This window comes from Apteryx rowi, unplaced genomic scaffold (assembly GCF_003343035.1).
Source record: "Apteryx rowi isolate R43461 unplaced genomic scaffold, aptRow1 scaffold_107, whole genome shotgun sequence".
Lineage (NCBI taxonomy): Eukaryota > Metazoa > Chordata > Aves > Apterygiformes > Apterygidae > Apteryx > Apteryx rowi.
In genome coordinates this window covers 852337-866305 of record NW_020447275.1, presented here as the reverse complement: position 1 = coordinate 866305, position 13969 = coordinate 852337, and the positions used below count along the sequence as shown (strand labels likewise).

General features: G+C 42.1%; 1 protein-coding gene across 1 annotated transcript in view; it reads right to left on the bottom strand.

Annotated features, from left to right (window-relative positions):
• Nucleotides 1-821: 821 nt before the first annotated feature.
• SCUBE2 (signal peptide, CUB domain and EGF like domain containing 2) overlaps nt 822-13969 on the bottom strand; it is a 48769-nt gene continuing 35621 nt past the window's right edge. The window contains 8 exon segments of the mRNA XM_026070672.1: nt 822-1973; nt 2689-2768; nt 3957-4109; nt 5105-5302; nt 6503-6664; nt 9286-9453; nt 11588-11607; nt 11609-11756. Coding sequence (XP_025926457.1) covers nt 1821-1973; nt 2689-2768; nt 3957-4109; nt 5105-5302; nt 6503-6664; nt 9286-9453; nt 11588-11607; nt 11609-11756 — 1082 coding nt within the window. The 3' untranslated portion in view covers nt 822-1820.

Sequence of the window (13969 nt, the reverse complement as noted above, 5' to 3'; positions counted from 1 at the left end):
TCCCATCACCTGTCCCAAGAGGGTCTCCTCCCCAACAGTGGCCTGAGGGCTGTCCCTCCCCATCACGCCAGGAGCAAGATGCATCCCTCACTGCATGACAGGCTACACTGTCTTGCATGCTGCAGAAGGAGGCTCCCATAGCGTGACAATACAGTAAGGCTGCTTTTGGTGGCATTCATTTGCTCCTAGCAATGTATGGAAGAGACTCAGACCCTGGTTCTGGATGGGAGTTTCATCTATCGTACTGTGAATGTGGTATTATTCACATACAACAGTTAAATACCACATGCCAGTGCAATGAAACCCAAAGAGCTCCGACTCCAAACCCTAGAAAAGGGAGCAATTGGCCTGGCTGCACTGCGGAGTTTCGGTACCTTTCCTAAAAGGGCACACAGAGGAAGTTTTGCACCCACTGCGTCACTCAGAGCACTGCCAGTGACCTATTCAGAAAGAAACAGGTTGTAAGTTCAAGTGAGCGGGTTTGAGGCCATCTCCCTTCCAGACACAAGGTCCAGAAAGTACACCCCACTGCAGAAATGGTTTGCATGGCCAGAGGACAATGATGTAACATAACTGGTCAGAAAAGCATTCAGACAACAAAAACATTTTGATCAACATAGTTGTCCCTACAGGACCTTTCAGAATAGCCTTCCCTTGCGTAAGAAACAACCTGAGGAGAAGGACCCAGACTCTGGGAACTAGGAACTGCTGTTTGCCCCAGACTTCCTCTGTGGCCTCAGTCTGGTTGAGGAGTATCTCCACCCATCCACTCCTCTCCAGCAAGACAGGGAAAGCAGCCCTGCTCTGCTCAACAGGGCCATTGCAAGGTGCTCAGACAAGATAAAGAATATAAAGATTGAGGCCCGTATAAGAACCTCATACAGATTTAAACTGTGATGTACAAGAGCATAATCTGCATGCAAAGCCTGCATTTAAAATGGGGCTTATGAGTTCAGCTGCAGGTGCTCAGAAGATAGAATTTTATACTATTTTGAAGAGGCAATGCCTCATTCTGTCCCAGACCTATGTACAGGGAAAGAGCACTGGGACTTAGCAAAGTATCTGTTCCATTGTAGCATTTGCAGTCAGGCCAAAATGGAAGCATCCAGTGGGTCAGGGTCCGTTTTCCATTACTGTGGAGCCCGACTTTCATCCTGGTGTTATTTCATTTAAACCAATGGATCATCAGCATGAATATGGAGAAATACAGTGTGATCCAGACCCAGAGCATTCAGGCTAATATTCAACACTTTGCTTATTCCTCCATATGCCTCATACAACACACAGTTCAGAGAAAAATGACATCTTGTGCAATTCTTGGACTCGCTGGTTTAGATTAAAAACATTTCAATCTTAGCTCTGAATTTCCTGCACAGCAAAAGTTGAGACATCAATCTTGTCCTCACTTTCAGTGAGGCTGAACGTGAACCCAGCTTTGTTGAAGTAATGTGCGTTTATGGCAGCCCACTACTTAGCCTGTCTGTCCTCATTAGCTTTTAGAGTTACTGATGAAGCATCAGGGCAGAGCTCTACAAACTTCTGCTGGCACCATCCAATTACAGAAATTATGATCAGTCTCTAATACACACACCCATGAAGTATCATGGGTACCCAAAAGGTATTATCTGTAAAGGAATCAAAATTCTGGTCATCAAAATATTTATATTAGCTGAGAAAGCCAAACTCTGCCAAGAACAGAGCTGGCTGGCAAGCTTCCCCAGAGTCTCTCCACCACCGAGTAAAACACAGAAAGCAGCCCCACCTACTACAACCCCTCTGTGCATGCCCAGGGCTGGTTAGTACTTGAAGTACAGCACCAACTATTTGTAAGGCCTCAAAAATCTGGAAACTTTAGAGCGCAGCAGCCGTATGAAGGATCTTGGGAACATCTCTCTTGATTCTTGGGCTGTGTACTTGAAGTAGTTCTGTGGATGTGCCAACACGTCAAACAATGCTTTTATCAGCTTCTTATCCTAGAAAAAGGAAAGCAGATTTTCCAGTCATACCACAGAAGAGTTAGAGTAAGTATCAACAAAGCTTAATCACCAGTCCACTCATAACAGATTATGAGCATTTTATTTTTCAAGTACTAATGTTTCAGGGGCTCTCAGATCAGTAGAGCGAGGCTGATGTTCAGGCCCCACAAAGTCAGTCAAGTGGCACACGGAACATTAGTGGTGTCAGGACTTTCTCCCTCCTCTTACTTTCAAGAACAGCCAAACCCAAAAAGCTGGGGCTAATATCCAGCAAAAGAAAGGTCTACCTGGGATGACATCCACTCAACTTGCCCATGCAACTGTCCCCTAACCCAGGGAGGAAAAGTCCTTGCTAATCTACAGGCTACAGTAGCAGCACTAAGCTCTACTCCAGGAGATGAAATCCCATGTCCTTCAGTTTGCTTCACTGATCCCTTCCTACACAGTCTATGTGAGGCCCAAGGGGCTAGCCTTACTATAAAGAATTACACATGTTCCTAGTATGTCTGACCCACCTTTAATCTCCCTAGACAAAGGGGCTCTTATTGATTGCCCTGCACAAGTGGAGCATGTGCTGATTTGGCACTTCCCTGAAGTAGTAGCACGTCTACTGCACCAAGGAACAAATCCAATACAGAGCAGGAGGCAACCTCACTGGCAAAAATTAGTGTCATTTACAATCAAAGCAACATTTTCAGTGGAAGAAATTTACCTTAAGTATTTCTTGATGATTTTCAGATGCATAAAGTCTACCATCCCGAACAATATCTTCTATTAGCTCTTGGTAATCCTCTATTGAGAATGCACAAGATAGTCATTTGCAGGTTCATTTCAGTTACATATTCAATATCTCCCTTGGTTACATATGTAAATCCTACCCCCAACAGAACCAGTCATACTGGGCTTTCATATTAGCAGTCGGAAAGTATTCCAAATGCTCTTCTGTAAATAAAGTGCAAACACTATTTACTATGAGGCTATAAAGCATACTCTGCTGAGCTGCTCATCATCAATCTGTCAAAAGCAAAAGAAATCATAAGGTACTTAAGATTGTAACACATACTGTAACCATGTGGCCTGCTTCAATCTAATGGCACTACAAAAAAACTGGAGCTTTCTGATCTCTGTTTCAGTAGGGGAGGGAACTCGCTCTGAGTGTAGAAGGATAAGTGTGTATGGTTAAGATGGCTGATGGGGATAACACAGGACTGGCCTAGATGCACAAAATGACCTGAAAACGGTGGGTCAAGGAAGCATTTTCACAAAAAGTTTCCAGAAAAGATGGAATGCCTTATTCCGAAGGGGGCAGTTTTTGAGAGGTTTTATTCTGTAGTAGCAAAGTCTCCACTAATCACTGCTTTGTGGAGCCTTTAAGGAGCCTACAAATGTCCCAGAATCGGACATAACAGCAGTCCCAGTGCTGGACTGCCTGGCATTACAGGGGTCCAGAGCATCCAGACCTCGTCACAGGGGAACTCCCAACACTCCCAGCCTGCAAAGCCCTGTGGGTGAGCGCCTCGAGGGGCCTGATCTGAAAGGAGCACCTCCTGCTACCAGATGACAGCTCGTAGCAGCAACACAATAAATCACAGCAGCACTTACCAGTGCCCCTAACTGGGGACACACTGTTCCTGAAGCAACCCAGAATTAGGAAGGCATAAAAATACATTAAAAAAAAAAAAAAAAAAAGCATTCAGGCTGAGAGTTCTGCACTTTGCCTTTGTGAGCTGCAGCCCAGAATCCCAGCTCTTGTTTAAGTCTGTGGAAGACTGGAAATATGATTGCACTTAAGACTACAGCACAATACAGAGACCCTTAAACTAGTTTTAAATGAAGACAGATACCAGAAGCAGTCTAATAGTGACACTAGCAAGAGGGCTGAATTATCCCTTCTTAGCAGGGTCAAGGAGCCCACAAGGAGTTGTGTGCTGCTGCAGCTGTACTAGTCCACATCACTCTCAGCTGCTCACATCCACTTACCATCATACGTTACGTAGGGAACTTGGAATCCTTTGGCACTGTTCCCTTCATTTGACTTGAACTGGATCCACAGCTTCTTAGACCTTGAAGTGAAAGCTATAGGACGTTCATAGGTTTGACAGGTTTCATACGTGGTCACAGAATTGGAAGAAGCTTTCAAAGAAAACACACAATAGCCAGTTATCTGACAAAACTTCATGGCAATCAGCAATTAAAAAACAAAAAAACAAAACAAAAGAAGGTCAAACTACCAAATCAAGAAATGCTTGCATCTTGGTAGGCATCATGCTGTGATAGTCAAACAAAAGCAGTTGCACATCTAGTTCTGCAAGCATGATTGCATTAGGAGTTTGCTCACAGTCTGAAATTGTATTGAGAGGAACAAATTCTGCCCTCAACACACAGGCTTCTTCTTCTCCCAATGTGCTTAACCAGGTTTCAATATCTGCAATATGCTTCTGATCTCTCAATAGGACAACTCACATCCAATTGGTATTGTACAGCCTAAGGGGAGTTCCTATAACCCCTTTCATACCTGTGAGTAACTTAGGTAGCAAATGGGAAAAAAGCATGCTCCAACCTGCACCCATGTCCTGCTAGTGTTAATAAAACACTATCCTTCATAACCACACAGGCCATCAATGCATGGCAGGCCATCAATGGATGACTTCTTGGTTCAGGAATATTTTCCTTTTTCACAAAAACAGTCTACTCCTTGAAGGATGCGCCTATAAGTAGGGACTGAAGCTATATATTCACAGATCAAGCACCTGCGGGGATTGGTTTCAAGCCTAGCAAGTATCTCCTCTTTCTTAACCCAGGCTAGAAATGCTTTGTGTAGTTCATCACTAATTAGCTTGAGCTATCTACCTCCTCTTGTTTCTCACAAAGTTCACCGACACATCATAGCCTTGCACCCTCAATTCACCTGAACCCATGGAGAAGCTTTGCAATATAGGATTTCTCAATTTGTCATTTAAAGAAATCAACTGTCCTACTCTTTAGAGCTCTACTCTTAAGTACAGGACAGCTGGGCTACGTTTGGTTTAACTAACAATCATGTTAGGGCTAACAACAATGAATAGGAGAAGCTTGTGTTGCACACTGAGATACATACCATAAAGCCTCAGTAAATATTTCAGACTTACAGCTTTTTCGCATCACCAGGTAGTCGCCACACTCATCTTCTATTGGCAGAAATATTTCTGGAACCACAATCAGAATACGGCGCTTTGGCGGTGGGTTAATATTCCAAGTACATTCAGCATTTGCAGGATAGTCCCCCGGATAGTTTGGTGATTCGATATATCCAGTGTAATCTCCCAGTTCACCTCCACACTGCCTATCTGAAAAAGCAATGCAGCATGCAGGACCAGGCAGAGTGAGATCTTCCTACAGCTTTCTCTAGAGTCACTGGGTAATAGGCACACACACTTTGCTGTTTGCATCTGATGCAGCTAAAACTCTCTTCACCAGCTTCACTTCACACTACTGCCTGCTTTGGTTTAATCAGTGTTGAGAAATAAAATACAGGTTAATCCCTGATAACGTAGAAGAGTTGCAAATGACCAACCCACAGCCAGGCAGCAAGACAGTTGTAAGAGGACATAAAAATGGTCAAGCGAGGATGTTTCACTTGCTTGTACCAGACAACATTTTATAGAAGTATCCACCAAAGTCTAACTGGAATCTGCTCTGCTTAGACGCCATGTCTGCAGCAGCACAAACAGGGAAGAGAGCAGGCCTTCCCTCTGCACACATCAGCACCCCGGCATGGATACAACGCCATAACCTTCAACAGGAGAGAATGAGCCCCAGTGCAGGATACTTTGCCCATACTCCCCAACTTGGCATGGTCAGCTATCTGGGTACCGCAGAACCGTAACATGGATGCGTAAGTGTGACATGTCCAGGGAGCAGAGCTTTCAAGCAAGACACATGCAGTTTCCAGAAATGTGTTTTTATATATGTATGTATACGTATATGTGTGTATATACAAGTAACTCCACAGGTTTTTCTGAGGAGTCTCCTCTCTCCCCTCTGTTTTCTCTTAATTTAGCCTTGACTTCCCAAACTACAGCTACCATAATCTAGAACAGTGGCTCTCTTTGCAATTGCTTCTTTCAGAGGTTTTTATTAAGAAAAAATGCTTACTAGAGCCAAGTAGATTTTGTAAGCCAACTTCCATTCCTTTTGATAGAGGGGAAAGAAACCAGGATGCTGAGAACACAAACTCACTCTGCTATATCACAGGAGAAAAGATTTAATAGCAAGACCCAGAGTGACCCAGCACCCAGTGGCAAGACGCAATCATCACTTACCTTAAGAAGAATGGTGGAACCAGTCTGCAGAGGTGGTCTCCCATGGACCTCAATAAGTCGCTTGGAATGAGATGCAGGTAGGCAGTAAAAGAGGGGCAACACCACTGCCTTCTCTCCAAGCTCCCTGGAGCAAAGCTAAATTTTGCCCTTAAGGCCACTCTGAATATTAATGACCCAGCCTTTTCATTTGTAACAGACTGTCAAAGCGTATCTTGCTATACTTACTTTTGCATTGTGTTATATTAGTTGACCCATCAAAGTCAGTGGTGGTGTTTCCAGGGCACGAAATACAGTAATTTTGTCCAAACTCAGGCTGGTACGTCCCAACTACGCAGCGAATACATCGATGAGTTGTAGTATTATAAAAATGGCCAGGTGAACACTGAACTGGAAGGTATTTAAAGAGGCAGCATAGTTAAAAAAGCGGCAGTAGCACATTACAATTTAATTTTTATGCATTTTTATAGAGCATATTCTAATTTCAATGCCTGCAAGGCTATATCCATGAACTACTAAGGTAATAAAACAGAATTAAACAGATTTCAGTTTGCCAAATCACTTTGTCCAAGTTCAAAAATCCCACATGTAGTATTACAGAGCAGTGTGTGGAAGGAGTAATAAAAGATAAGATGGAGTGAGGAAGTCCAGCATGATTTTGTTAGCAGGACATTCACCTGAAGAGTGTGTTATCAAATGTTTGACATAGAAGATGAACCTTTTGTGCAAATACTAACTAAACCTTTCTGTCTTGCCAGCTTACACTGAGCAGCAGGTGTACTGCTGCTGCATCCTAGGAGATCCCTGTGATCAGCTCACCACAAGCAGAGGTGAAAGTTTGGCCCTCTACAATTTGTGCATTGTACCAATATTAGTGACTAAACAAATATATCGCCCTCTTCACTCAAAATCACACACTATCTTACAACAACAAGCAATGACTCATGGTACAGTCACCTTCACCAGATCTGCTACTACCTTATTTCATCACGTCACCCAAATTACCAGAACACACAAGCTATAACCCTCACAGGGGCTGCTGAGGGTACCTCCTGCAGCACCAAAGCCAGCCCCCATCCTGACATACAAAACCTTTCATAAACATAACAAATTCTATGGAAGATGTAGACATGAGACAGACAGACACAGGAGGGGAAAAAAAAAAAAATGCTTTCTAGCAGACTTGCAGCTTCTCATTCCAGTTTGCTGGAATGCAGACAGGAAGATTTTCTTCTCTCATTGCAATCTGAGAACACAAGACCTACAACAGCTTTGCTTACATCTCTAATATGATTATTTTAATTTGATTTTGCTTAACTATTCTGCATCTGCATCTATGCCCATCATCATCTGTACCAAAACCTGACAGAAAGCAGTCAACAGCATGGGCCATAGATTATCTTAGCTCTTAACTTCACTCCCACCTCTTTTTGTTTGCCCTTTTTAATTTGTGGGACTGAAAAATATTTTCCAATTCCTTTTACCTCATTTGGCAAGTTTACCTCTCTCAGCTTGACTTTAAAAATAGTTCACTACCTGGCCTTTCAGATGTAGTTTTCTGTGCTGCACAGTCCCTTTTTCTGTTCCTTTTAGTCTTTGCTTGCTCCCAGATAGTCTTTTTCTTGCTGAGGCTTTTATTCAGCTAGCTCAGTCTGAAGCGCTTCACTACATGTTTTTTCCCCCCTCCAAATGCTTCAGATACATGTTCCAAGAAGTTCTTGCACCTGTGATTTAAACAGATTCGGCATCTCATGTGGCCCCTTATACATGCAAGTCCCTGAGCTTTTCATTCCAGATGATACAAAAATGCCTTTAATCTCTACTTTAATTCAAAAACTGAACCTCATCTACAGATCTGTTTTGGTTTACCTGTTATGTTAAATAAATCTGAAATCAGTTCCTCTTATTTTAATCCAAATTTGGTGGGTTTTTTTTGCACTATTTTTAACTGTTCTAACTTTGCAAAACTGAGTATGAAACAGCAGTGTTTGTGGATTCAGTGATTCTTCATTGAAGAAATCTGTTAACTATCATGTTATTACCAGAAGCATTCGTTCTTCAACCATACCACAAGATTCTTCTATTATGCTGCAATTCTCAATGTTCTCAATAGTATACATATCTTAACTTTTACCAGAGAGGTCTGTTTAGCTAAACTAGCACCAAATATTTGTATCAGGACCCTATTTCTGTCCCTCATTTCTACTCTATTCCAATAGATTTTCTATTACCACTTCTTATTTTTTGATAAAAGTGATGGTCTTTTATCCATGCCTTAAGATACTGGGCAATTATAACAATTAAGTTTTCATCTCTCTCTACGGACATGTATTTTTATTGGCATCTTCAAAGACAACTTTATAGCTGTCTTTCAGTTTTTTAGATTTTAGATAACTAAAATGCTAACAAGATATCCTTCCATTCTTAAAGATAATGATCCCATCTGATTTTCACTCTTGTGAGCCAAATTTTGGGAGCTTATTGCATGGCAGCTCCATTGTGGTCAAGTTTGGAGGGCTCTGTGAGGTACTGCAGAGTGAAGCTGAATGCTGGCTCTTTAAATATCTCCCAAGGCATCCAAGCCAGTTTCTCATTATGAACAGGAAGAAACCATTCTTTGTTATCCTTTAGGTCTGCAGTTTCCTCCTTCACATTTTGAAGCAGACTGCTGTGCTCAAAACCAAAATGTCAATAAGGCATAGAGCTGTTGATTTTCCCCTGAGACTTTTTTTTCTCCAGAATTCCTTTCTGTAACTCTTCACAGATCACTGACTTCACCAACCAACTTCCACCTATCTCCCAGCACCTCCTCGAGTCTTGTATAAAAACCAGTTATGAAAAGACTTGAGGTTCTACTGAGTTTCCTTGCAGCCAGGCCAGGGCAGCTAACTACGAGAAACCTGGCAGGAGAGATCCTTGAAAGGAGAAGCACCCTTCTTGCAATGCCTCATTTGTAGCCAAAGCCGTAGCTTTGCCTCGTAGCAGTGCAGCTCATCATATCTTGATCTTACCTTTGGTCTCACAGTCCTGAAACAAGGATGCACTGCCGTATCTTGTTGTTAGACCTCCTCCGCAGGGAAAGCAGGACACCCGCCCAGCTTCAGGCTGGTATGTTCCAGGGGGGCACGGCAGACAGGGCTTGAAGCCATCAGGGGAATATTCACCTGGTGAGCACTGATCTAGAGGAGGAAGAACACACTTGCCTCAACCTGCACATTAGGGGTGAAGGTATGTTAGTGAGCCTGCACAGGACCTGCAACTCCACAATGTATCCGTTCTCCTCTTAACTGGGAAAGTGGGGGCCCGGGGTTCAGAACCAAATGCAAGCAATCCATAGGACTCAATACATACACTGTATCCTGTAAAATTGAAATGGACATTGATAACTTCTGGTGCTGGTGAACTCCTCTGTGAACTGCTATGGATTTCATGCTTTGTTGCAAGGCTGTCACACCAGCCCTGCCCAGTAATCTCTGTTAATCTGTATGGTGTGATCAGATAGTGACTATCCCCTGTTTCTAGCTAAAGAGCTCTTGGACTCCTCCAAAATGAAACAATTTAGCACTGAAACAGAGGTACCAAAAATGTACTTACAGATTTCTAAAAACATTTTTAATCTTAATAATTCTTGGACTATCATAAACACTGATGTTGCTGAATTGCATGAAAACCTCAAGCACAATGAAGACTTGTGCAAACTTACTAACCTAAACATAATGCATGCCTCAAAGACCTTAAATAGAGAAATCCTCTTGCCATTCCTCTGGTACTGGATCTTAGATATGATTATCTGTGCTCTGAATTGCTGTTTTCTGTATGGTATGTAGATACCATTAACCTAATCAGACTGATTTTATTTAAACACACATCCCGATATTATGTAACAAACCCAGGAATATTTATGGGTACCTCAAAAAATTCTATTTTTCAAAGTTTTCACAAAACAACTAATTTTCATGTCAATACTCAGTAACTACCCTGCTTTGGAAGGCACAAAATACTACTGCAGTTCAGCTGTGCTGAAAAATCCTGTCCTTTTAAAAGAGCTGTTACGATAATAAACTGTTAGTTTTAGTTTATAGCTCCACTAAATCACTCACTGAATAGCTGTTTTGTTAGGAAGTTAAATTGGCCTTGGCTTCATTTCAGGATATATGACTAACAACAAGCATGGCACTAACTACCGGTCATGATCAATGATGAAGAATTTCGTTTATGGCTGATATACTTGATGGAATAGTGAGCACTCCTCTTTAGCTTAAAAATAAAATACAGTAGGTTAAGCAATGCTCTGTAGCTCATCAATGAAAGCTAGCAAGGAAGGAGACCATCTCAGCTCTTGGTTCTGACTTTTCCACCATATATCACTTCTGCTCTCATAAGGAGACACATTCATTTGCTCCCAAGCTTTTCAAGCCTTTCTTATTTTATAAACATTCCTACAGAACACTCATCTCTACTCTCTGTGCAACTCAACAAACATGAATAAATTAAGGCTTTCATTGCAACACTCCTAATAAGGTAGGGAAAGAGCACTATTTTCATTTCAGTGACAAGGAAAGACATCAAGGTTAGTAAAGGTGATTCCGAGAAGTGTCTACTGACTTCAGGAACCCAGAGTTAATGAGAAGTCCAGCACAAGTCTCTTTCCACCCAAAAACTCTATGGCTATATGGCCAAGGCAAGCTCTGAGATGCCTCATTAGAGGCTGTCTGCCCTCTGCTACCTCCTTGCAGACTGCCTTCTGCCTTCCTTCTAATCACACATTCAGGTTTGGAATCTTTGGTGTGTCTTAAAAAACAAAAACAAACAAAAAAAACAGAATGTAACTTTACATTGACACATGTTAAAACACAAATACCACCTTAAACTGTACTTCAAGTTTCTTGACCATGCTCAGAGTCCAGCATAACAGTAGGTTAGTTCACAGAGCTCAACAGGAACCTGTCCTGCATCCCAGGCAGGAACCAAACCCACCACTTGCATAGAAACGTTACATTTGAGAACCTATCCTATCAGATCTCTCCTTCTTGACAACTTCACCATTTGCCTGTCACTTGCCTTGAAACCACATGTTGTAAAATTATAAAGCTCCCTGTGAAAGAAAACTGAGGTCACCTAAATATTGCAGAATTATTTAGCAAAATGACTAATTTTTGGAGATTTGCATTGTGAAGGTAAACTTATTCAGTTCTCCTCAGGCATCACTGAGATCCCAGACATGGGGCATCCTTACATTTGTTGCACATGCGATTGCTGAAAACAAGAGAAAGAAGGGGCAGAAGCATCAGGTGGGCCGTTTCTGTGCCTTACCTCCACATTCAGACACACTGAGCTCCAGCTAATTTGGGGGTTCCAGGATTCTGAGGACTGGGGCAAGAGTCACAAGTTACTTGTCCTTCCTCATCCTGTTAAGTTCCATTAGGGCATAAAACACAGCTTTCTCATTCCCCATCATAGTACGTTCCCACACTGCAGCTAACTAGCAACAAGAGAAAATATCAGATCATCACCATTTTGTGTCTGTGGGTTCAAAGCCAAATTAGATGTCAGCAGCTAAACTACTAGATGAATTATGAGGTGATACAAGAACTAGATTTACAACAGTATTAGAGCTGATCAAGCATCAGGACTTCTGCTATATGGGGGTTTGTGTGTGACTGAAAGACTGCTGAAATTTTGTTTCAGCTTTGTTCAGGGTTAACCTGTGGCCTATTAAGGTGCTACCGTACTGCAAGGGAGGTACACTGTTTCAGGCTCCATTTCCCTCCTGTCCTTTACCTGCACAGGACACCCAGGAATGCACTGTGTCAGGTCTGCTGGGGGCACAGTAGGGTACAACAGTGGCAGTGCCCACAGAAGAAACACAAAGCTGTGACGTATTATAACTGCAGCAGCTAAAGGCAGAAACTGCATAAAATCAGAGCCAAAACAGTTTCCATTTGAGCTGAACCAATCAACCCTAGTATTTCATTTTGATTTTCCTAAAAGGTGACAACAACAAAAATAAAAGTAAAAAAAGTCCAACTAGCTACTCTCCAATGCAATGTGCAAAACTAGCTGCCAAAAGCTGTGTACAGCATGGCAGTTACAGTTTTGAAAGGGCTTAAAGAGAGAAAAGCACATCAGTTAAGGATCAAGGGGAAGGAAAGAAGGCAGACTGGCCCAACATGGAGACAAAGCCAGTAATGACTACCTGGCTGTTTCAGTAGGAAATAATGCTTAAAGCCAGGAATCTCTGTGGGCAGTGGCAGCTTGCCTGAGACTAACGGGGCTGACAGCAGAGCCCAGCTGGATTAGCAGTGGGCTTTTCTGTGCTTCCATGGGGCTTTGGTCAACAGGATGCCACCCTAGCAAGGAGGGGTCAGCCACTCTCTGCTCAGAAATCAGTTCACATCATTACCAGAGCCCTGCCGTTACAGTGCAGCCTTCCAGGACAGACTGGGTGAGGGAAACACTAGCTGCTTTTACAACAGAGGACACTAGTTTATTAAATAGATTACGTGATGTAACGCCTGCAATTGCAGAGACCTGACCCAGGTAGAATAGACCTATGAGGGTACTCCACACACGTTCATATCTGATGTTACTAACTGCAGTAATGGCCCTGATTCACAAGGGTGTTCAGTGTTCATGCTCTATTTGAAATCAGTGAGAATTTAAAAAAGCAAGCAACTCTAGATTAGGTCCTACAAAGGTAAAGGATACGAAATACAGGGTCTAGGAAAATTAAGTTTTAAATTTTGGACTCCCTAATGCAAAAAATGCATAATCCTATCTTTTTCCCACCATGACTTCTGAAGTATGCCAAACACTTCAAGCCTTAACAGATTTTATGTGCCTATGAGAAAAGAGGTTAATACCTCCAGATAAAGATTTAGCTATTTATGTCTAAAAAAATACCATTAGTCAATCTAAATACTAAAATTACTCCAAGTGATGCCTAAGCTTGAATACTTCAAGCTCTTAAATACACCAGTTTCTCTACATGACTACCTAAAACCAAGCTTTTATAAGTGGTACAAGTGTCCAGACAGCTTGATCTGCAAACATGTTCCTTGTTTTGCAATTAGGATTGCTCCTAATTCCTCCCCACCTTCAATTTAGAGATCTTCCAAACTCCTCATCTAAACCCACTCAAGCACAAAGCAGAGGTGATGAGGAAAGCATGTTTTAGAAACTCACAGCACTTAACCAGGGCCCATAACAAACAGATATAATTGGCATTAGGCTCAATTATAGTAACATTCATTACAGAGACAGTACATCAACACAGAAATCATCCCACAGAAATCCATAGGACTGTGCATGGAATTAGGATGACACAAATGAGTCCCCTCTTAAGAAAACAAAAAACAAAGAACCCTTCTCTAAGGCAGATTCAAATTCTTCTTGTCAGAGCATTTGTTTAAATGAAGCTAAAAAGTTTGAGCCTCGTTTCACAAAAGTAGAAACTGCATGATCCCTCCTCACACATGGGAGATGCCCACTCTGAAACAAGAGCTAAAGCTTTGCAAATAACAACATTAAATCAGAATTCCACTGGCTGGCTTTGCTCTTTTTCAGCAACCTGCTTGTTTTTCTCCAAATGAACAAAAGAACCAATTGCCTCCAGTAGACTTCATTTCTGCAGCCACTGCCTTTGTTTGTCTTCAATGCCCATTAAAACCCCAGTCTTGAATCTCATACAGCTGT